Source organism: Podarcis tiliguerta (assembly GCF_965153285.1).
Source record: "Podarcis tiliguerta genome assembly, chromosome: 9".
In the NCBI taxonomy this organism is placed as follows: domain Eukaryota; kingdom Metazoa; phylum Chordata; class Lepidosauria; order Squamata; family Lacertidae; genus Podarcis; species Podarcis tiliguerta.
In genome coordinates, this window is record NC_139542.1 from 66419012 (window position 1) to 66444043 (window position 25032).

Below are 25032 nucleotides of genomic sequence, written 5' to 3' on the forward strand. Positions count from 1 at the left end.
ACACACACTTTTCATAGAATTGTAGAATTATAGAGTTGGAAGGGACTTTGAGGGTCATCTAGTCCAACCCCCTGTATCTGGAACTGGAAGACCAGTTACAGACTAGCTCAACTTACAGTGCAATTATGCATATGTCAATGGGACTAGCTTCCAGAAAAGTGAGCATCAGACTGCAGTCAAAATAAATCACCATATTACGCAGATCTTACTCCCTAGTAAATGTTTCTAGGATTGAAGCCTGATATAATTTTCTCCTACAAATGCTCAGTTTCAGCAAGCAATTGGATTTTTCTGCAAGAAACATATAACCTCTCCCGGGGAGGGAAAGACAATGCACCTTAAAAGAAAAATGCTAGTGCAAAAATCCAACAGGTAAAGGCTTTCCCCATCCCTCTTCCATACCAAAAGGAAGTTTTATTTGCTGGATGCCAGAAAGATTACTGTCAGAAGGACACTCCGTTTGTTATTCATTTTTAACTTTGTAGCTTTTATAAGACATTAGTATACATAAAATGAAAGGGACGTGGGTGGCGCTGTAGTTTAAACCACAGAGCCTAGGACTTGCCGATCAGAAGGTTAGAGACAGATTAGAGAACTGGGCCAAAACAAACAAGATGAATTTTAACAGGGAGAAATGTAAAGTATTGCACTTGGGCAAAAAAAATGAGAGGCACAAATACAAGATGGGTGACACCTGGCTTGAGAGCAGTACATGTGAAAAGGATCTAGGAGTCTTGGTTGACCACAAACTTAACATGAGCCAACAGTGTGACGCGGCAGCTAAAAAAGCCAATGCAATTCTGGGCTGCATCAATAGGAGTATAGCATCTAGATCAAGGGAAGTTATAGTGCCACTGTATTCTGCTCTGGTCAGACCTCACCTGGAGTACTGTGTCCAGTTCTGGGCACCACAGTTCAAGAAGGACACTGACAAACTGGAACGTGTCCAGAGGAGGGCAACCAAAATGGTCAAAGGCCTGGAAACGATGCCTTATGAGGAACGGCTAAGGGAGCTGGGCATGTTTAGCCTGGAGAAGAGGAGGTTAAGGGGGGATATGATAGCCATGTTCAAATATATAAAAGGATGTCACATAGAGGAGGGAGAAAGGTTGTTTTCTGCTGCTCCAGAGAAGCGGACACGGAGCAATGGATGCAAACTACAAGAAAGAAGATTCCACCTAAACATTAGGAAGAACTTCCTGACAGTAAGAGCTGTTCGACAGTGGAATTTGCTGCCAAGGAGTGTGGTCGAGTCTCCTTCTTTGGAGGTCTTTAAGCAGAGGCTTGACAACCATATGTCAGGAGTGCTCTGATGGTGTTTCCTGCTTGGCAGGGGGTTGGACTCGATGGCCCTTGTGGTCTCTTCCAACTCTATGATTCTATGATTCTATGATTCTAAGGTCGGTGGTTCGAATCCCCGCAACAGGGTGAGCTCCTGTTGCTCGGTCCCTGCTCCTGCCAACCTAGCAGTCTAAAAGCACAACAAAGTGTAAGTAGGTAAATAGGTACCGCTCCGGCGGGAAGGTAAACGGCGTTTCTGTGCACTGCTCTGGTTCGCCAGAAGTGGCTTAGTCATGCTGGCCACATGACCCGGAAGCTGTACACCGGCTCCCTTGGCCAATAAAGCGAGATGAGTGCCACAACCCCAGAGTCAGTCACAACTGGACCTAATGGTCAGGGGTCCCTTTACCTTTACCTATACATAAAATATGTATACTTTTTTTAAAAAAAGGGACAGGAACAGAGGAAATAAAAAGATAGAAACCTTAAGCCTGAGGAAAACTTCAGTGAAACTTGAAAGCCCACATACTGCATTGTGGACATTGCTGGTTTTGATGAACTTTATGAAGAAGAAGAAGAAGAAGTTATTATTATTTATACCCCGCTCATCTGGCTGGGTTTCCCCAGCCACTCTGGGCAGCTCCCAACAGAACATTAAAAACACAATAAAATATCAAACATTAAAAACTTCCCATAACATTTAACTTTTAGATTGTTTTATTGTAATTTAATTTTGCTCTAATAGACCAAACAGGGGCCTACTTGCTTCTTAAAACTTTGAAATAGAATTAAACAAAAATATTACTTTGGGATTTGTCTCCCATTTATAAAGGTCCCTTGCCTTTATATTGCGGCGAGTGATACATTCACTTCATTCAATGCATAACCAGATATTACAGACGACTACAGAATCTATTCAATTTGTAACAAGGCATGGGGCGGCCGGTCTCTTATGCACACTAATTATATTGAATTTTCTGTGGTCCCCACACGGCTATAAAAACCTGGCAAATGATCTCACACAGATGCGCTACAAACAAACCTAGTCCTATTGCATAAGAGTCAGTTATTGCATGTTAAATCTCATATATGTTAAGTAGAATCCACAGTTAATGAACAAGTATGAATAGCGGACAGAAATCTGCTAGGAATGGCAAATGCACTCTCCTCTGTACAGTGCTTCTCATTTGATCTCTCATGAAGTGTTGGGGATCTTCCAAACACTGCTCAGCAACTAATGGGGATTTGTATATGTTCATCAGGAAGCCTCACGCAATTTAATAGTTCTGGGATGAGTGTACTTGCATGACACCCATTTTCCCCAGACGCTCTTTCTCATACCAATAGTTTATAGTTTTATCATAATGATTTTATTATTTGTACCTCACCCATCTGACTGGGTTGCCCCAGACACTCTGGTAAGCTTCCAACATATATAAAAGCATAATAAAACATTGCACATTAAAAAGCTTGACAAAACCCCAAGTGTAACAGGCACAGGAACAATGAAATGAATGAAAAGGCCAGCACAGGCCAGTCCTATGCATGTTCACCCAAAAGCCCAGATAAGCATGCATAAGATTTCAGTCATGTAGTATAACCCTTAAGTATTTTTTTTTACTTTTATATGCCTGTTGTCTTTGTCCATGGAGTTTTCTTGGCAGGGATACTGAAGTGGCTTCCCTGTTCCTCCTCCAGGTGGATCATGTTTGGTCAAAACTCTCCACTATTACCTGTTCCTCTTGGGTGCCCTGCTCGGCATATTTCATAGCTTCTCTGAGTTATTCAAGCCCCTTCGCCATGGCAAGGCAGTGATCCATGAAGGGGCTTGCTCACTGGAAGGACAGATCGTGAAGCTGAGGCTCCAATACTTTGGCCACCTCATGAGAAGAGAAGACTCCCTGGAAAAGACCCTGATGTTGGGAAAGATGGAGGGCACAAGGAGAAGGGGACGACAGAGGACAAGATGGTTGGACAGTGTTCTCGAAACTACCAGCATGAGTTTGACCAAACTGCAGGAGGCAGTAGAAGACAGAAGTGCCTGGCGTGCTCTGGTCCATGGGGTCACGAAGAGTCGGACACGACTAAACGACTAAACAACAACATTTGTTTTACTCAGGATTAAGTCCCACTGAGCAGGATTTTGGCCTATTCTTTACCCACTGAACTTCTTAACAAACTCTGCTAAATAAAGTGGGATTTACTTCTAAGTAAACTTGCATCCTTTGGACTACCTGAGAGTTAAAAGATAACTAATCAGAGACAGGAGAGCTATGAGATTCAGGTGCGGGTCCGATGCCTTGTCAATCCCAGCAGGTATATAAGAGGATGACCCGGCCTTCCCAGGATTTCACACTGAGCCTGACGAGTTCTGTTCAACTCATATGCTACCTTGATTCTTTGTGATTTGTAATTGGCTGTAATAAAGGTATTGTGTTACTACTGCAGCTTGGATTCTTATTATGTCTTTTTATTTTTTTATTTTAACAGGCCAACATCAGTGCCTGCTACAACATGCCTCCGTTTAGGGGAACTGGAACATCAAAGCCACGGCAGGCACCACAGCTATTTACAATTTTATTGAGGGCTTATAGACATTCTTTACAGAGTTATCATGCATAAAGCAACCATTCACGCCTCCTGAGCTCAAGGATAATTAATAGGTTTCTCTACCCAAGTACTCTATAACTCCTGTATTGTGAAAAATAATAATCATAATATAGTAAAATATTTGTTCATATTCATTTGCTACATACATAGTGTCTTATCTTTCATTTTAATTGTCTTTATTAGATTTTTATATCTTGCAGGTTGTACATAAAAACAATGCAATGACACAGCAACAAAAACAACACAAACTTTAATCGAGGATATATAATTCAACAGTATGTATGCATGTACGTAGTACAGTGGTACCTCGGGTTAAGTACTTAATTCGTTCCAGAGGTCCGTACTTAACCTGAAACTGTTCTCAACCTGAAGCACCACTTTAGCTAATGGGGCCTCCTGCTGCCACCGTGCCGCCGGAGCATGATTTCTGTTCTCATCCTGAAGCAAAGTTCTTAACCTGAAGCACTATTTCTGGGTTAGCGGAGTCTGTAACCTGAAGAGTATGTAACCTGAAGCGTATGTAACCCGAGGTACCACTGTATTAGTCTAGTCAGCACCAGACTTAGGGTGGTGTGGTGTGGGCAAAGGATGCCGAGTCAATTGGGCATGCCAAAGTTTGGCCTAGAGAGTATGACGGGAACCAAGGGATTCAAATTACAAGAAAGGAGATTCCAGTTCAACATCAGGAAGAACTTTCTGACAGTAAGAGTCATCTAGCAGTGGAACAGACTCCCTTGGAAGGTGGTGGGCTGTGCTTCCTTGGAGGTTTTCAAGCAGAGGTTGAATGCCATGTATGATCCGGTTGAGATTTTGGGGGTTGCACTAGATGTCTCTTGGGGTCCCTTCCAACTCAACAATTCCATGATTCTCATAGAAAAAAAAGAAGGGAAATAAAAAAAGGGGAGGAAAAGAGAGGAAATGACACATCAAGAGGGGACCGGGACAACATAACAAAACACTATACAGTGGTACCTCGGGTTAAGAACTTAATTCGTTGTGGAGGCCTGTTTTCAACCTGAAACTGTTCTTAACCTGAAGCACCACTTTAGCTAATGGGGCCTCCTGCTGCTGCCGCGCCGCCTGAGCACGATTTCTGTTCTCATCCTGAAGCAAAGTTCTTAACCCGAGGTACTATTCCTGGGTTAGCGGAGTCTGTAACCTGAAGTGTCTGTAATCTTAAGAGTCTGTAACCCGAGGTACCACTGTAATTTTATTTATTGGATTTCTATACCCGCCATTCATCTGAGATTCATGGTGCGGTTTACAATATAAAAACATAAAAATGTACAGAATCACAGAATTGTAGAGTTGGAAGCACCCCAAAGGTCATCTAGTCCAAGCTTTGCAATGCAGGAATCTCAACATACTTGACCTTGCCTACCTTTGCAAATATGCTAACAAATATGCACCAATATAGTAACGAACAAAATAATGATTTATGTGAATACACACACAAACAAACACACAAAACGGGAGTTTAAAAGGCCATATAACACCACCTATGGACAAACTGCAAAACATATTTGCCAGAAATGAGGGTTATGGGTTTGTTCTTGTTCTTATTATGTATTTTGTGTTTTTATTATGCATTTTGTGTTTTTATTTTGTATTTTTATGCTGTGAACTGCTCTGAGATTTTCAGGTGAAGGGAGGTATACAGATTTACCAAACAAACAAGCAGAGTTTGGAAAACCCTTAAAAAAATTCCCACGGGCGAAAACCAACCCGCACAAGAACAGCATAGAAACTCCAAATTGCAACAATACAAACTTAATATGAAAAAAAGCAAGCAGTTTTGAAAACACTTAAAAAAAACACAACCCCACCAGCCAAAACCAACCCGCACCCTTCGCTAAGAGCAGCCCAGAACCGGAATTGCAAAACTGGAGCAAAAACACGCCCCCCCCCCATCATCCCGTACAAGCAAAACTCCTAGTTTTTACTTGCCCTTCCTTCCTCCGAGCCAGGGCACCCGCGGCGGCTTCAGGGCGCCTCACTACGCGTGCTCGGCGCCCTCCCCGATCGCGCATGCGCCCTGCTGCCCGCGCGCGGGGCGAGGCGAAATCACAACCCAGAGAAACTTATGTCTCTACTTGCCCGTCCTTCCTCAGAGCCAGGGCACCCTTCGGCGGCTTCAGGGCGCCTCACCGCGCGTGCTCGGCGTGCTCCTCGGCCGCGCGTGCGCCCTGCTGCCCGCGCGCGGGGCGAGGCGTCGTGCGTGAGGTGGTGTGTGTGTTGATTCGGTTCGGCCGTTGGCGCCGACTCCTCGGTTAAATCCCTTCATGGCGGCCCCGGCCGGGTTGCCGCGGCGCTAGGCCTCGCTGGCTCCCTCGCCGGGGCGGCGGCGGGGCGGTCCCCCCCTCGAGGGAGGCGGCCATGGCGAGCCGGGGAGCTCCGCTGGTGCTGCTGGCGGCGGCGGCGGCGCTGGCGCTGGTCCGAGGCGGAGGCTCCTCAGGGCTGCCCGAAGGCTGCAAACAGGACGGCGGAGGAGGAGGAGGAGGCGGCGGTCGCCTCAGGAGCGGCAGCGGCAAGGCTTCTCCGCCGGGCGAAGCGGGAGTGGGAGGGAAGGTGGTCTGCAGCAGCCTGGCTCTGGCCCGCGTCCCGGACCCCGGCGGGCTCCCCAACAGGACGGTCACCCTGTGAGTAAGCGACGCCGAGGAAAGGGCTTGGGGGGAGGGCCGGGGTCCGCTGGGAGTGCGATTGGGTCCCTGCGATGGAGACCTCTTTTTAAAATCTCTATTATTATTATTATTATTATTATTATTCGTTGTCGTTTTCTCCTCCTCTCGGTAGTACTGATCGATTCGGCCCTTTATTATTATTATTATTATTATTATTATTATTATTATTATTCGTTGTGGTTTTCCCCTCCTCTCGGTAGTACTGATCGATTCGGCCCTTTATTATTATTATTATTATTATTATTATTCGTTGTGGTTTTCCTCTCCTCTCGGTGGTATATGGGGAGGGCGGGGTATAAATAAAAATTTATTATTATTAGTAGTAGTAGTAGTAGTAGTAGTACTGATCGATTCGGCCCTGCTCTTTACCCCGGTGTTTTTGGCTCATTGTTTATGATTCCTTCCCACTCCCCTTCATGCCGCCTTTTCAGCGTCATTTCGGGCTGTGCCAAAGGCGGCGTGCAGATAAAAAGGTGGTGGGGTGTTTTTGGGTGGGTGGGTGGGGAAGATGCCCCGTCTCCCTCTTGTGATTGTTATTTTTCCTTCCCCCTCACTCGGCTAATAACGCACAACCCCTAGTAACAGGAGTCAGCAAACTTTTCCCTCAGACCTTGTGGGGGGCCGGGCAATATTTTGGGGAAAAAATTAATGAACGAATTCCTGTGCACCACAAATAACCCAGAGATGCATTTTAAATAAAAAGGCACATTCTACTCGTGTAAAAACACGCTGATTTCCGTAACGTCCGTGGGCCAGATTTAGAAGGCGATTGGGCCGGATCCGGCCCCCGGACCTTAGTTTGCCTACCCTTCCCCAATAACAACACCTTCCTTTTAATATTTATAGAGATACAGTGGTACCTTGGGTTAAGTACTTAATTCATTCTGGAGGTCCGTTCTTAACCTGAAACTGTTCTTCACCTGAAGCACCACTTTACCTAATGGGGCCTCCCACTGCGGCCACGCCGCTGGAGCATGATTTCTGTTCTTAGCCTGAAGCAAAGTTCTTAAACCGAGGTACTATTTCTGGGTTAGCAGAGTCTGTAACCTGAAGCGTCTGTAACCTGAAGCGTATGTAACCCGAGGTAGCGCTGTATATATAAAATAGGGACGGGTGGCGCTGTGGTCTAAACCACTGCGCCTTGGGCTTGCAGATCAGAAGGTCAGTGGTTCAAATCCTCGCAATGGAGGGGAGCTCTGTCCCAGCTCCTGCCAACCTAGCAGTATGAAAGCATGCCAGTGATAGTAGATAAATAGGTAGCACTGCGGCGGGAAGGTAAACGGCGTTTCCATGCGCTCTGGTTTCTGTCATGGTGTCCCGTTGCACCAGAAGTAGTTTAGTCAGCCTGAAAGCGAGATGAGCGCCGCAGCCCCATAGTCGCCTTTGACTGGACTTAACCGTCTAGGGATCTTTAACCTTTTAGGTAAAGGGTAAAGGGACCCCTGACCATTAGGTCCAGTCGTGACCGACTCTGGGGTTGCGGCGCTCATCTTGCTTTATTGGCCGAGGGAGCCGACGTACAGCTTCTGGGTCATGTGGCCAGCATGACTAAGCCGCTTCTGGCAAACCAGAGTAGGGCACAGAAATGCCGAACCTTTAACCTTTTACCTATATATATATAACCTTTAAACTTTAATCTTATATATATATATATATATATATACACACACACACACACACAGTCATACCTTGGGTTACAGACGTCTCAGGTTGCGTTTTTTCGGCTTACGGACCGCTGAAACCTGGAAGTACCGGAACAGGTTACTTCCAGGTTTTGGCGGTTGCGCATGTGCCAAAGCACTGAATCGCAACCCGTGCAGACGTGGGTTGTGAACGCTGCGGGTTGCGAACATGCATCCTGCACGGATCACGTTCGCAACCCGAGCATCCACTGTATATATATAGATTTATTTGATTTTTCAACTTAAAATGTTACAGAGATACATCAAACATCAATCATGAAAACAAGATTCCAAGGAATCTCCTGGACTTCCACCCTCCCCTATGTGGGTCCTGTTATTAACCAGTTCTTCTCGTGTCTTTTTTGATAATCCAAACTCTTCACTTCCATTATGTCCAGAATTCAACTTTAAACTACAAGTGCTATCCCAGTCCTAATGATTTTAACTGTTTACAGTGGCCTTTAAGATAAGTTATAAACTTTACCTATTCCTTATTAAAAATTTGGTCTTCCTGACTATAACAACACCTTACCTTCCCTCCTCTTGCTTCATGCTGGAGCCTGCTTTCTGACTATGGAAAGGCAGCATGCAGATAATGTGAAGTATATGGATGTTAGGGGTTGTCCTATGTACTTTTTTTTTTACAGGGTGTGTCCTCTTTTTCATGGGTATGTAAAATGAGAGCCATCATTGCGATCCATAGTTAAAAGTATAAGTCGGCAAATGTGTCTTTTCTCTCTCTTTGAAATATGGCAACCCTAGGATGTGTGGAAGATGACCTGTCTCCCTCTTGTAATTGGTTTTTGCCACTGTGTAACAGCGCTCCTTCTCACAACCCCACAACCCCATCTTTTGCACAACCCCATAACACCATCTTTCCTTCCCTCCATCTGCCTCACACCATAGTGTGGCGTTTTAGCTATGGAAAGGTGGCATACAGATAAAGCAATGTGTGCATGGCATGGAAGATTCCTGGTCTCCGCCTCATAATTGTGTTTTTTTTTGTCACACAGTGTAATAATGCTCTTTCATGCAAGCACTCTGTAAATAAAGTAAATAACAACTTCTTCCTTCCCACTTGAGCATTGTTTCTCACTATGGAAAGGCAGCATACAGGAAAAGGGATGTATGGAAGATGCCTGGTCTCCCTGTAGTAAATGTTGCAGTAACACTCTTTCGCACATGCACTTTGAAAATAAAGTAAATAACAACATATTCTTTCCTTCCTCCCAATTCACACCTCACTCACAGTGTTTTTGGGAAATAATTGCTTTCCTGCAGGTACATGGGCTGCATGAGCATTCTAAGAAAGCCTTTGTCTATGCTGGATCAGACCAAAAGTACCATCTAGCAGCCTTTTGTTCATTTTTTAAAAAATATTTATTTATTTTAGTTCCAGTAGTTTGTAAAATTTATATAGCTCTTGATCGTGGTGGTGGTGGGAGCCTCTCAAAGCTGTTTACAAAAAGAGGAAAACAATAAAAGACATCAACCAAAAATATTTTTCAATTGTAATTTGAAACATTCAGATAGTTAAAAATGCAGTAGAAATGGACTACAACAAATTAAAACTTGTACAGTTTTTCTAAATATCTGGGTAGCTTGTGTAAATAAGAATGTCTTCAGCAGGCACCAAAATGAATACAATGAAGACACCTGCCTGATATCAATATATTGCCATATACGTTTGTCTTGTTTCTGTTTTCCCATTTTCTCCTTTCACTATCTTTTCAGTTAAAAAAGAAAAGCAAATAAACAGAGATGCCACTGGCATGACTCACTTAATGTTAAAGCACAAGCCCCCTCTTCCTCCCAATCTTTTGGTAGCTTACCGAAAGGGTATGAGGGTGATCACCAGTCGTCTTTCGTTTGCCACCAACATCCAGAACTCAAATGCATACTCTCTGAACATTTAAGTATCACAGCATAATGGATATAATATGTCTAACTACCTCACAGCATTCTTGTGAGGCTAGAAGAAAGGAGACAGCCACAATGCTTAGAATAATGAGAAGAATTCCAATATATCATAAATTTATGAGGTTCAAAAACGTTTGGTTGCTTAGGAATATATTGACTATCTTAATTAAGGACAACAAATGCTATGGTTATGCATTTTTTAAAAACTTGTTGTATTTTTAACAGTTTTTTTAAAGTTTTAGGATCGGAAAGATAAATGAGAAAATATGCATGCTAAGGTTTTGTCAATTTTATAAACATTGTTTATGCCACTGGTCTTCAACTGGTGGATCAGGACCCAACAGTGGGTCACAGCCTGTTCCAAGGTGGGTCACAACAGGAACACTACCAGTATTCAAATATATGGTAAAAGATTAAGAATTGGGTCCTCAAATGCACATTTGGATTAAAAGTGGGTCCTAGATCTGTAAAAGCTAAAGAGACCTTGTCTATGCTATATACCTGTTACATCACAGTGAAGCTTATTTTTAAACATGTTGATTAGACCATCTGTTTTAATATTCAAGTTACTATTTTTTAAGTGCAAGAGTCATTTGAAAGAGGCAGTATGGGATATTATTCCATAACCAAAGAAAAGTCAGGAGCTATTGGAAATGTTTGAAGTTCTAGGTAATAACATATAAGCAACATCTTAACACACTGGTAACCTTTACAGATCTATTCATTACAGTGGCTGCCAGAATATCAACTTGGAGTTTACATCTTATATATTTGTGTTGAGGGGACTTGGCAGGCATAGGGAGGTGGCATATGAATTAAAATAATAGTGATGTAGCTCTTGGCAGCTAATTTTTATGTTCTATGCAGAACGATGTAAGTTCTGTATCAAAGAATCTCCATAAATCACGCAGAAAGAGATTTCTGTGCCCATTACATCTGAAATTACATTTCATGCCAATTTGAAATTTGGCCAAATTTAACACTGTAGTAATGGCAACATTTGGTGTCTGTTGCTAGATATTTGTGGCAGAAAAATACAAAGCTCACCTTGTTTGCCTGACTGCAATAGGACACCCAATAATTGATACAGGCATTGTATTGGTCATTTATGTTGAGAGGTTGATTGTGTTAAGTGTAACTCTTCTTTATGGCAGAAGGAGAATGGCGCTGTAATAAAAATGGTTTTGGAGTGAATGCCATGAACTACTAGGCCTTTAAGTTTTAAGATAATGTCTATATTTGTTCACGCTACTAATAAAATAAGCTCCTGAGCAAGAGGTACATTTGGAATATATATGGTGTGTATAACTTGTTTAGAATTGGGAAAGACTGCCACTTGTTTATAGGATTGTCTAGAGGATGGATTTCATTGTTGGTTCTGGCAAGTGTTCCTACTACAGGACACAACTTTTAGGTGATCACATGACTGATAAGGCTTGTAAGATACTGGGGAAGAAGGAATGGTGTAGAGTGTGAATGAGTTTCCCTTTGAATAATAGAATGTGAGACATCAAATGGAATTGTTTGACAGTAGGTACAGGAAAAACAGAAGGAAGTACTTCATATAACATATAATTAACTCAGGGAGTTCATTGCCACAGGATATAGTGAAAGCCGCAAGCTTAAATGGCTCTTAAAAAAGGGGATTCGACAAATTCAGAGAGAATAGATCTGTCAGTGGCTAGATTAGAATCTGTATTCCCGGAGTACTGTATGGTGGAGACAAACAACTGGATACTTCCCACCATCGTACTGTGTAAGCTTCTGAAAAGTATTTGGTTAGCTGCTGCAGGAAATTGAAGGACTCTTGGGATTGATCTAACAAAGCAGCTCTTGTGAAAGAACCATCTCCAGCCACTCCAAAAGATCAAATTTCAGAGGTGCCAAACAGTTTTTTTGTAGTCATCAAGTTGAGTACCAGCCCTAATTAGGGCTGTGAGAGTTTTTCATTTGTTTTTAATTAATTAATTTATACATCACTTGCATGACAGAATGGCTACTAAGCAGTTTACAAGAGTAAAATCAATTTAAAAAGCCATATGTATTTAAAACACACAATTAAAAAAAATGCATCAAAACACTAAAACAAGTGCATCAGAAAGCATAACAGTTAAAAGAGCAGATATAACAGTTGGATCAGGAAGATCAAGGGGAAGGGAACACTCGCCTAAATAGATGCACCTTTATGAGTCTGCAGATTGCCAGTACAGGCGAGGTCTTATGCCAGCAGGGAGGTATTCAAAAACACTATTACCACTAGTGAAAAATATAAAGCCTGAAATGTTTGGTTGGTTACTTTCTCTAACCTTGGATATGTGATTCTCATAAAGACTGATAAACATCTAGTTGGAACAATACCATGAACCACAGATTCTAATTTGATTGCCATTTTGCAATATTTTCCAACTTACAATTCAGACATTATTCCCCCCCCCCAAAAAAAATGGAATGTAGTTTCTTAAACCTTATGAACTCTAGCCCATAAAACAAAAAAAATTCTGCATTAAAAGAATAATGAAAACTAAAATTTTATATATACAAATGAACAGTTTTATTACAGAATAGCCACTGCTTTACTACTTTCTTATTGAATTTGAAAATGACCAGGAAACTGTTCTGTGAAACAACAATTGAAGATATTCACCCTTCAGTTCCTTATTTTCTGTTTAGCTGACTTGATTATATTTTATTTATTAAATTTCTATACCACCCTTCATCCAAGGATCACAGGGCGGTTTACAATATAAAACCACAAAAATACATAGCATAATTACGATACGATAATCTTTATTGTCATTGTCCCATACAGAACAACAAAATTGAAAAATCTACATAAAACATTCAGAACCCAACAAGCCTGCTATCCCAACCTGGTTAGCCCCCTAAAAACTCTGATACCCCATTTTTTAATACAATATACTCCCATAGAGACTCCTTACACTGCGTTTAAGACCAAAATCACATTTGGGTAGAAACTGTTTCTCAGGCGGCTAGTCCTAGTCTTTATAACCCTGTACCTTCTTCCAGAAGGCAGAAGCTGAAAGAGATCATTTCCGGGGTGCGCACTATCCTGCGCTATCTCTGCAGCTTTCTTATGGCACCTGGAAGCATAGATTTGATCCAAGGTGGGAAGAGTGCACCCAGTTATTCTCTCCGCAGTCTTTATAACCCTGGACAGCATTGTTTTTCCCCTGACCGTGCAGCTCCCAAACCACACACACAGACCATAAGTTAATACACTCTCCACAGTACAATGGTAAAATGCCATCAACAGGTCCTTTGAGAGATGGTTTTCCAGAGGATTTACAAACAAAACAGCATGTTTTGTAAAGACATTTGATACTCTTGCCATCCACTTCCCCATCAAGTGTTATCATTACTAGATATTACATGGCCTGCTAGGATATTGAGTTGCTTGGAATCCCAAAAACTACCAGGGGTTTGGGATGGTGTAGGAGCTCTGCCCAAAAGCGGACATAACATAGCGGCTGGATTCAGCTAACTGTTCCCACTAGTGGAAGCCTGTTCAAGAACTTCTGCTAGCACAGTGGGGTGGCACCCCTGCTCTTCCCGAATTGAATCGAAACAGTGTGAGGGGAGCGGAGGGGATATTGTTCTACCAGGCAAGCAGAAATACTTGCATTGACAGAACATTTGTAACGGCATGGTGTTAAATTCCTCTTCATGCCTTGAATTTTCTTCATAACAAATCCGTTCACAAAACAACTCAAAATATATGGATGGAAGTAGGTTGGCAGCATGATGCCACATCCCACTGCAGCTACTCCAGTGGCTAAAGCAGCATTCCAGGAAAGTGAAGCAATGCAGTTGCTGGTATGGGAAAGGCAAGATGAATCTGGTGGCCCTTGGGAGGTGACCTCAAGCTTTGCCACAAATGGGCTTTCCTCAAGTCCTGGTGCAACTTTTCTTCAGGCTTTAGCAAGAGGACAAGGTGCCTTTTTGTGCCAGCACTCAAGCTCTCAGTCCCACAAACACACACACACACACACACCTTGCTGTTTCAACTTCATTTTGGCAATCTCAGGGCTACTTCTAAATATACATACAATCATCAAGTCCTTTATGCGATCTATCTTGGCTATGAGCTTTGTGAATGAACAAGGATTTTAACCTGTACAGTCATATCTCGGGTTGCAATAGCTGTGGGTTGCACGTTTTCGGGTTACGGACACGCCAAAACCCGGAAGTACCGGAACGGGTTACTTCCGGGTTTCGGCGCTCGTGCATGCGCAGAAGCGCTAAATCACATTTTGTGCAGAAGCGCCGAATTGCATCACACGTGTGCGTAGATGCGGCGCTGCGGGTTGCGAACATGCTTCCCGCATGGATCACATTTGCAACCCGAGGTTTCACTGTATCTGTTAAGTGCAACATAGTTTGTTTTGTCTGGAACCAAATACTCTGGGTGACCTGCAGAAGCTTTGTTTGTACAGCTTTTTGCAGCTTTGTGTCCTACCATACTTTTAAAGTGCCAGAGTTGAACCAGTCTTCCTGTTTACCTTCCAAAGTAAGACAATCTCTCCACCTTTTAAGGGTGGAAATATCTGTTAGAGATCCTTACGTATACAGTGGTACCTCGGGTTACATACGCTTCAAGTTACATACGCTTCAGGTTACAGACTCCGCTAACCCAGAAATAGTGCTTCAGGTTAAGAACTTTGCTTCAGGATGAGAACAAAAATCGTGCAGCGGCGCAGCAGCAGCGGGAGGCCCCATTAGCTAAAGTGGTGCTTCAGGTTAAGAACAGTTTCAGGTTAAGAACGGACCTCCGGAACGAATTAAGTACTTAACCCGAGGTACCACTGTATAGTGAAAAGTTCCTTTTGTTTTTCCAGCATCTCATGGTGTTAACAGTCCTGTCTTTTCCTAACTACTGCTTAAGAGGCAGTCCACTATCAAAACTGAGAAATGCAAGACTTTTCTTTCCAGAGCTATATTATGTGTATGCTAGCCATTCATATAATTCAATTATGGTTAGTATTTTTTTCCAATTATAGAATCTTTATATCAGTAGTAATTGTAGTAATAAAGCCATTTTTGCATTTCTGTTCTACAAAATTACTTTGAGTATATCTTTTTTTTAGTTTGCTATATGGCTGTAAAATGTTCAAACTTGTAAAAATAAAGCCAGTTTATTTGCCTTACCAAAAGAAAGAAGCAGGATGCAGGATTCTGCTGTCTAGACTTGATGTTTGTGGTTTGATCATTTTGAGGTAACACACCACCAGTTAATTTAAATGAACTTTATGCCTTTGTAATTGAGCAGATTGTCAGAATTTGTCAGGTCTTGGCCTAGGTTCTAGACAGGATGCAACTGGTGTTAAGTTCACATTGGATCAGATGAACTAGGAACAAAAGGCAAGAGACAATAGACAGATAAGAATCAAAAGGCCAGAGGCAAGTGCAGACTCAGAGCCAGGCAGAAAGCTGACTGACTTGGGCTAGTCACTGTGTCTCAGCTCATGTAGTTAGGCAGGGTGGTTTTGAGGCTAAAAATGCAGAACAAGGGAATTGTACACTCCATCTTAAGCTGCTTGGTGGAAAGGCAATATTAAAGTGTAATAAATAGGCCCCACATTTTAAAATTATATCTAATTATGCTCTGTCAATATTTGCTTGCATTAATGCTGTTAATCATACTGCTGCAAAGCCTCAGCATAAAGTTGCTATTTAGTTGGCTCATGAAATCCAGATAATAAAAAGTGAATCTTGTACGTTTTCAAAGGTCTCATTAAAAAGAAATGCTCTTCTACTTTGTACTTTATTTTCTCAGTGTGTGGTGTATAATCCTTCCTCCCCCGGGTTGGAGGCTTCAGTGCTGTACAAGGTGAAATGTTCAGCAACAATCTGTTGAAAATATATATAGAAGTACCTTGACAGAGGACGGAGCTTAGAACAGTTTATACTGTCAAAACATCTGCAGATGGTGCTTAAAGCAATACTGTGCAACTCTTTGAGGGTTTTTCTTTGTCAAGTGTTTCTTTCACAGTGTTCCCTGGAACTTTCCCCAGAAAAATATTTACTTACACTTCAGAAAGCTTTCAATGTGGCCACTGTTTTCTGTAGGAAAAGATATTTCATGATTGTACAGATGGTAGCATATCCTCTTAGGATAACCTTTCATATTATGATAGGAAGTATTTACTGTTATTAATAATGGCTGGCATCCAAAAAGCTTGTTTGATTCACACAAGGGACTCTTATCAGTCATACAGAATTCTTTCCCCCCTTTTAAGCAGCTGATTCCTATGTCACTTCACAAACAGTGAACATAGGCAGACTATTAAACGTGTTTCAGTGTTTGTATGTTTCATAAGGGGGTACTTCCTGAGTGACCAATATCATATTTGCAAGTGTCTTTATATACTGTTTTCTGTTAGCTAATATTATTTGAACTCAATATGTTTTCCCAGATAGTTTAAATGCTTTCTTTTTATTGTGTTTATAAGAAGCAGCAGTTAGTACAGAATGCTGCAGCACAGTGAGACCCTGTCAGCCTCTTGACACCTCTGCTCACTGGTTGCCTCTTTGCTACTGGGCCAAATTCAAGGTGTTGATATAAAGAGCCCTTAACAGCTTGGGACCAGTTTACTTGTGATATTGCTTTGCTATCTGCAGAACTGGCACTGTTACAGGTACCGCATACGACCCATTCTGCACTAGTAAGAAATTGATCTTTTAGTGTGGCAGCATCTACACTTTGAAATTCCCCCTCCTATTGAAAACAGAAAGGCTGTAATCTTTTGGGCACTTGCGTAACACTTTCGTCCAGGCATGGCCAAACTTGGCCCTCCAGCTGTTTTGGAACTACAACTCCATCATCCCTAGCTAACAGGACCAGTGGTCAGGGACGATGGGACTTGTAGTCCCAAAACAGCTGGAGGGCCAAGTTTGGCGATGCCTGGTAGGAAACCTATCCAGACATGTAGAAGTTACATCTGTTTTATCTCTTCTAAGCTATTGTTAGCTTTTATTTCATATATTGAATGCTTTATATTCTTGTTTTTTTACTGATACTTTTATTCTTTTGTTATTTTTATAACTGTTTAGAAGTTTGTGGTTTTTTAAAACTATATAGATTTAAAGAAAAATGTGAGGGAGAGAGAGCACATTAATGGTACATCAAAGTACAGTTTACCATTAATGTGTGGGCTTCTGAAGACTCCTCCAGGGATTCTGTGAGCTGAGCTGTGGTTTGGCTTAGCATGTCTTCGAAATCCAGGCTCAGCTGTCACCAAGGTTTGCCACTTGTGGTTTGTCTGGAGGAGACAAACCACAAGTCCAAGTTCGGATGACACATTAAGGCAAATCAGTCCAGAGAGCTATCACTCTCATGCCCTCGCACTAAAGGTAAAGGACCCCTGGACGGTTAAGTCCAGTCGAGTTCAGCTATGGGCTGTGGCACTCATTTCCACTTTCAGGGCAAGGAAGCTGGCATTTGTCCGCAGACAGCTTTACTGAGTCATCTGGCCAGCATAACTAAACTGCTTCTGGTGCATGGGACACTGTGGCGAGTAGCAGAGTGCATGGAAACACCATTTATCTTCCAGTTGCAGCAGTACCTAGTTATCTACTCAAGCTGGTATGCTTTTGAACTGCTAGGTTGGCAGGAGCTGGGACAAAGCAATGGGAGCTCATTCTGTTACGTAGATTCAAACTGCTGACCTTACAACTGGCAAGCTTGGCGGTTTTGACCACAGTGCCACCCATGTCCATGGTCTGCCTTGGCACTATATATGAACAAGCTCAGTGAGACCCAATGCTCACAGTCTACCTCATTTTCTCCTTATTTCTTGCATACTTGAAAAAGGGCTTACTTGGAATTCTAATTTTGATCCAAGGAACTATATCTAATGCATGCATATCTAATATAACAGACTAGGGTGTGCATGAGTTTTTGCAGCTTAGTTTCAGGACCAATAACTTAGGGGACCAATTCTGTAAAGCAGAGCTTTCCAGACTGTGTGTCATGACAAGATAGTGTCACTGCAGTGTATAGTTGTGCTGCGCATACACTCCCCGCACTCCTCCCGGGGCTGGGAAGCAGTTAGTTTAAACCCTGGTTTGCTAGTAAAACTGAATTACTGTGTCACGAAATGATGCATGTCTAAAAAGTGTGTCACCAATATGAAAAGTTTGGAAAGCTCTGCTGTAAAGCATTATTTTAAGCAGTATAAGATGGAAAACCACAAACATTTACTCTAATGCTACTGCAATTGTTTGAAAAGGGAAATATTGTAATTTTTTACATTATTTTGTTTTATAGAATTCTGAGCAACAATAAGATAACAGAATTGAAGAATGGTTCCTTTGCTGGATTAAGCCTTCTTGAAAGATTGTAAGTCCTGCCCCCCTTTTATGTTTTAAGTATTATAATGCGGAAGGAGATGTAATGGAAGGGAGGGAGAATTCACCTCTCTAACTATATTTGAGTTTTTTTAAAACTATAACAACAACATTAAGATACTCCAGAAGTTAATATACTTGGCTGAGTAGTTTTCCTGCTGAACATATAATAAATACAAAACTAATTGCTTCAAATGTAATAAGAAATAAGGAAGATATTTCCATATTACTTTAGCATATTATTCTATCAATGCTTACTTATAAATAAGTTGCCATGATGATGATGATGCCACCCATCTGACTGCGTTGCCTCCGCGACTCTGGGCTGCTCCCAACAAAAATAGTTCAAACACAGTACAACATCACACATTTAAATTACTTTCTCTCGTGGAAATAAACTTATGACTACAATTCCAGTCATGTTTGCTGTAAAGCTCTTAGGTGCAATATAAATAATAGCAAGGATTTAAAGATTTAAAGAACTTTCATTAGGTGCATCCAAGGGCCTAGGTACACCCAGCTAAATTTTTGTTTTTTGAATGGCAGTGCCGCATGGCAAATCACAGCCTACTTACAAAATTCCCTAGAGTTTCAAAAGAAGTGTGCAGTGCAATGCAGTGAGGGATAGCATTTTTATTATTTTTTTATTTAGAAACAAATATTTAAACTTTTCTTAGGCAGACTGTGCTGTTGATGATGATGTCTTCACTACAATAGTAATGTGTGTGTGTGTGTGTGTGTGTATATATATATATATATATTTCCATAATCACATTTTGAGTGTGTTAACTTTTTGAGAGATGGGAACAGTTTTTCTTGCAATGCAAAAAAATTCTAGAATTCTCTTTTACTGCGTTTAATTAAGGTTGTAACTTAAAAACTTTAAATATTCCAGTAATATTTCTAAATGGTAAAGAACTACTCTAAATTATTTTGCTTTTCTTTTGGTGGAGGAGTGGGGGAAATTATTCGGAGCATAAAGGAAGAATTTGTCTAAAGTGATTGAGGACTGAATGAGCATTGAGAAGACAGGTTGCAGACAGATAGGATTGTTTTAATGTTCACTGCCTCCTAAGGCCCTTTAGCAGTACGGAAATGCTGCTTTTGTGCAGTGAGGCTGCAAGTGGAATTCTAACTTTGGATTCACACTGCACCTAAAAGTCGTATTTGCTGCAAGTTTGCAAACCAGCATCCCCACAGCAAAGCAAAAGTAAATGGGCATTATTGAGCTGGGATTGGCAATGCAAAGGGATCATCATTTACTCAAAAGTAAGTCCTATTCTGAATTATACTCTTTGGTTAGCAATGTCTTCCTGTTTAATGTTGTTTAAAATGGCTCCTGATCTTCTGCAGCATTGCTGAAATTGCTTTTTAACCACTTCCTAAAACAATTTTCGATTCAGGATGCTCCTATTTAAAGCTTTATTCAGTACACATTTACTTGGAAGCAAATCCCACTGGATTCATTGAGGCTTATTCCCAAGCTGCAATTGAGGGGCAAGGCAACCTGCTGTTGCTTTCCTGAAGCCAAAGTTAAGTCAGGTGTGCAGCTGGAGAAATGGTCTATCATCGCACAGGACGTTTAAGTACTTAATTAGCTATTACACAGAATGAGAGTTTGTGTGCACCTCCATGTGCTCTCTTCAAGATCCCGCCTCCATGTTCCTTGAGCTTCTTATACACACAATAGCCCTACTTCTTTCTATTCATTAGAACACAGAAAGCTGCTTTATATCAAGTCAGATGACTGGTCTTTCTGGTTCAGCATTGTCCACACTGAGAGGCAACAGCTTTCCATGGTTTCAGATAGAAGCCATTCCCAGCCCTAACTGGGATTGCCAAGGGTTGAATCCAATACCTTTTGCATGCACCACAGCCCTGTAGTCTCTTTATGCAGTTCAACAGGAGTTTGAAAGGTATTTGAGGAAAGGATTTAACATTTCCTTCATTTTGTGTTCATCCCAAAAAGCACATTTTCCTTAGAACCCGAATGTAATGTAGAACATAAATAAATAAATATGCTGTCGTTTTGTGGCTCAAACATGATGAGCGTAATCAAGCACAGAGCTATGCACTTAAGTCCCTTCTAATCATTGAGCTTAGGCATGCCTAATGTTGTGTTGAATTGCAGCCAATGGGTATAAATGTGGCATTTTAACAACTTTGGCAGTTCCAATGATCTCTTTAGTAGGAGCTTATAACCATATATCCAGGAGCTTTCATTAATTGATTGTCTGAACACATGTTGCTTCGCTTAGCAGTCACTTCCCACTTGAACAAGCTACTATCTATTTTAGGAACTGCAGCAGTTGCTGAGAGAGACTGTAAACCTGCAAAGTGCATCTTTGTAGCATGTCAACAGATGTTTTTGATGCAGAATACAGTACTAACCTTAAAATGTGTTATTTGCTATGGTGCTTGGGAATTTGTATGTTGTTCCAGGCTTGATTATCTGGGGCCCAGGTCAGCATCTAGATTCACTTTTCAGGAAGCTGTGTCCTAAGGGCACAGCTTCACAGAGCCCTTTTGACTCTTAGTTGGCAAGTTTGGGGTCAAACAGCATCCCCAAAAAGGCTGCATTTGGGTAGCCCTGCCAGTTATTCATCCCAGTCTACTTTAATTCTTCCTGAAGTCCCAGTTGAGTTTTTATTGAAGAGTGTTTGCTGTTGTCATGCTTTACCATCATTTCCCCAAAGCTTCTATTTACTATTTTGCTTTCTCTGATAAACTTTACCACAGTATAATGATAAAGATCACTATCAGAAGAAGATCATCATCATCATCATTCTTTATTAAATTTGAATACTGCCCTTCATCCAAAGATCCCAGGGTGGTTCACAACAGAAAAATATAAAATAAGAATACAAAATACATAATTAAGCAAACACAAACAAACAACCTCCTTCCCACAAACACATTTAAAAAGCCATAGAATATTAATCAGCCAAAAGCCTGGCCAAAGAGAAACCTTTTTGCCTGGAGCCTAAAGATACGTAACCAGCTTCCCTGGCATTCCACAAGTGGGGAGCCACCACAGAACGAGGTCCATTCTTGTGCTGACACCCTCCAGACCTCTTGTGGAGGAGGCGCACACAAAGAAGAGCCCCAGATGATGATTGCAGGGTCCGGGTAGGTTCATATGGGGAGTATCGGTCCTTGCAGTATTGTGGTCCTGAACCATTTAACACTTCATAGGTCAGCACTAGCACTTTGAATTGGGCCTGGAAACTAAACTGGCAGTCAGTGCAATCGGGCCAGGATTGGTGTATTATGCTCAAACCATCTTGCCCCAGTGAGCAAGCTGATCACCAAATTCTGCGCCAGCTGAAGTTTCCAAACTGTCTTCTGAGGCAGCCCTATGTATAATGTGTTCCAGTAATCTAACCTACAGATTAGATTACCTATGTGGAACAAAGGTGCATGAATAAAGTTTGCTGGTGTCATAAAGGAACCCTCACCCCAGTCCTAAAGCATTTGTCCAATATCTTACATAGAATTATTAATCTGACAGTTATAACTTCATTATTGTTGTGCAGTTTGGCACCAGTGAGCAGCACTGAGATTTGGGGAGAAAGTGAATACCTTGTGTTGTTTAGTGATGAGTTAGATGACCAAGGTAATGAAAACCCAGTGTTCATCTCTTGAATAAGATTTCTGGAGTAATCAGACATAATATACTTTTTATTCTGTGTATATTATTGATCTCTAGGTAAGAGCAAAAAAAGAATTCTGGTTTTCAGACATGAAATTTATTTTATATGCCATCATTACTTCATTGTTACTTTTTAATTTACTGTGTTATTGAGAGAGAGCTTTTGTGTCAAATTAGATGTAAACTCTTTGGGCACATTTTTTCTCAAATGGGTGTAAGAATCCCAGTAGGGAAGAACAGATTTGCTTTTCCACTCTTGCCTTTATACCTGCACAAGTGTGGATGCACACCAGGGATTTATGGGAAGTAATGGGATGTTGACATTCTCTCTCTCTCTCTCTCTCTCTCTCTCAAACCTGTCCAAGCTTTAGTCGACGAAGCCTGGTGTAAAACTGCATGTGTTCCAAAGATGTGCTGTTGGGAGGAGATGGCAAGGCTTTGTTAAGCCTTTTGGAGACCCCTCTGTATGCAGGCATTTTGCTCATGTGGGGAAAGATTAAATCCTTTGGCTTTTTTAAAAAAAGAGTTTTCTGCTTCTAACTCAGCTCAGGTTCAGGTTCTTTAACATTGAGTCAGGATAATGGAAGAAATATCACCATAAAAACCAGTGATTGAGGCTGGTATCAACATTCATAACTTAGGCTGAAAATCAGTGGAAGGATTTCCTGCTAACCCATTTCTCTGAAGAAAATATTTAAATCAAGAAGTGGGTATTTAATTCCCCCCCCCCCTATGTTATATTATAAAGTGGTTATCCAGCTTGTAAATTTAGTCATACTACTACTTTTCTATCGTAATCCGTACACTTTGGAAATTTTCTTTTTCTTTTTTTAAACAGGGACCTTAAGAACAATCTCATTAGCACTATAGATCCAGGAGCTTTTGTAGGACTTTCATCTCTAAAAAGACTGTAAGTATTTACATTTGTTAACCTGGAATTAAATGGAATGTCAGAAAGTAGCAATTTAAATGTAGTCTGAACTAAAGCTTCTCTGATCTTTTAAAAAAGCTCTTAAGCCATAGGCACAAGACCTCTTACTTTGCAATGTTATATTACTGTTGCTTAAATCTATACTTTGCAATGTTATATTACTGTTGTTTAAATCTATACTGTTCACTGCTCTAGATTACTGTATGCAGTTTTTGTTGCCCCATCTTTTTTTAAAAAAGTTGATCTGGAGAAGGTAAAGAAATCATAATGTGCTTGGGCATTTTATTTTATTTTTTAAAAAGAAAATAATGCAGTGCTCTTCTCTCCCTCCATTATTATATTCAGAAAAATTGTGTGTTTTAAGACATACACACTTACCTAGGAACTGGCCTGGGTGAACTCAGTGGGGCTTGCTTCTCTGTAGATATTAGTCTTCCCTGCAAATCTGATATACTGAATGACCAGGACTTTCTTATCTATGTCATTTTTGCTAAGATTCAAATGGACACCCCTAAATTTGGTGCCTTACAGAGCAGTCCAACTATGTCTATGCAGAAGTAACTCATACTGAATTCCAAGGGGCTTGCTTGATCACAGTCTAAATTCTGGTTTTGATTACTGATTTTTTTGGGTGAATTAAAATTACTTGAATTAAATTATGAGTTACATGTTGCATGGTAAAATGAAGCATTTTGGTTTTTCCCCCCCGTTTTGAACAGAGACCTAACAAACAACCAAATAGGATGCCTGAATGCAGATATATTTAAAGAACTTGCAAATCTCGTTCGGTTGTAAGTATCATTCTGTTAAGTATTATTCTTAGCAATAATTTGAATTAAGCTTTAAGTAAACTCCTTTGCTTGCTAAATTGGTAGTCTATTGTTCATATAAGGATTTCAAAATCCTTATCTGAAATTCTGTTTTACCAACCATGTATTCCTAACTACATGGTTTGTAAAACAGCTTTATAGTCCACATTATTCACCCAAAGATTCAACTTCCCCTGCTGCGATTGTTTGGCCAATTACACTGTAATATTTTTCCTCTGTGCTGGCCTGGCTAGACAGAGAACTAGACATGGGTGAGATACATGCATAGCAGTACTTGCTTAAGGGGCAGCCCCCACCATAATGATGGTTTGTGTAATGAGTTACAATTGGAATTGAGAATAATCTACGTTTTTTATCCAGAATAGTCCAGAATAGCACAAGACTTTCTCTGAAGCTGACCGAACACTTTCTGTGTACTAATAGCAATCTCAGTCTTCCAAGTGCTGATCCAAAAAAGCACCATAAGAGGAAGATGTCAGGTGGCTTGGGAGTGCCAAGGTTTGCAGAAATACAAAATACCTTTAGGTAAAATATGCTGGGGGGGGGGGGTATATAAAAATATAAAAAAATAATAAGGAGCCCAGTAGCACCTTAGACACCAACTAAGTTTGTTATTGGTATAAGCTTTCGTGTGCATCAGATACACTGAAGAATTATATATACACACACACACACACACACACACACACACACGAATAATATATTTTATATATTTTATATATTTCAACTGTGTCAGACCAACACAGCTACCTACCTGAATCTATACTGGGGGGAGGGAGAGATAAATTCCCAAAAGTAAGGATTGAGTTTGGTCTGTGGGCATGGAATGCTCACAGTTGGAGAGGTGGAATGGAAAACTGGGGGGAGGGGGGGAGAATTAAACCCTGAATAACAACACTCTACACTGCAACAAGTTTGTTGTCAGTTCCACTTGTACGTATCTAATGTCACTGTTTTAAACTTTCCTAGAAACCTTTCGGGAAACCTGTTTTCATCACTTGCGCAAGGAACATTTGATCATCTTACATCACTGAAATCTCTGTAAGTGTGAATCTGGGTGAGGTTTTTTTGGTGTAAT

At 41.1% G+C, this 25032-nt stretch overlaps 1 protein-coding gene across 1 annotated transcript in view; it reads left to right on the top strand.

Annotated features, from left to right (window-relative positions):
• Positions 1 to 5931: 5931 nt before the first annotated feature.
• Positions 5932 to 25032, top strand: part of ADGRA3 (adhesion G protein-coupled receptor A3) — a 43051-nt gene continuing 23950 nt past the window's right edge. Inside the window, exons 1-5 of the mRNA XM_083458013.1 lie at positions 5932 to 6530; positions 18462 to 18533; positions 23032 to 23103; positions 23844 to 23915; positions 24924 to 24995. Of these exons, the coding sequence (XP_083314139.1) occupies positions 6268 to 6530; positions 18462 to 18533; positions 23032 to 23103; positions 23844 to 23915; positions 24924 to 24995 (551 nt within the window). The 5' untranslated portion in view covers positions 5932 to 6267. The remainder of the gene's footprint in view (positions 6531 to 18461; positions 18534 to 23031; positions 23104 to 23843; positions 23916 to 24923; positions 24996 to 25032) is intronic.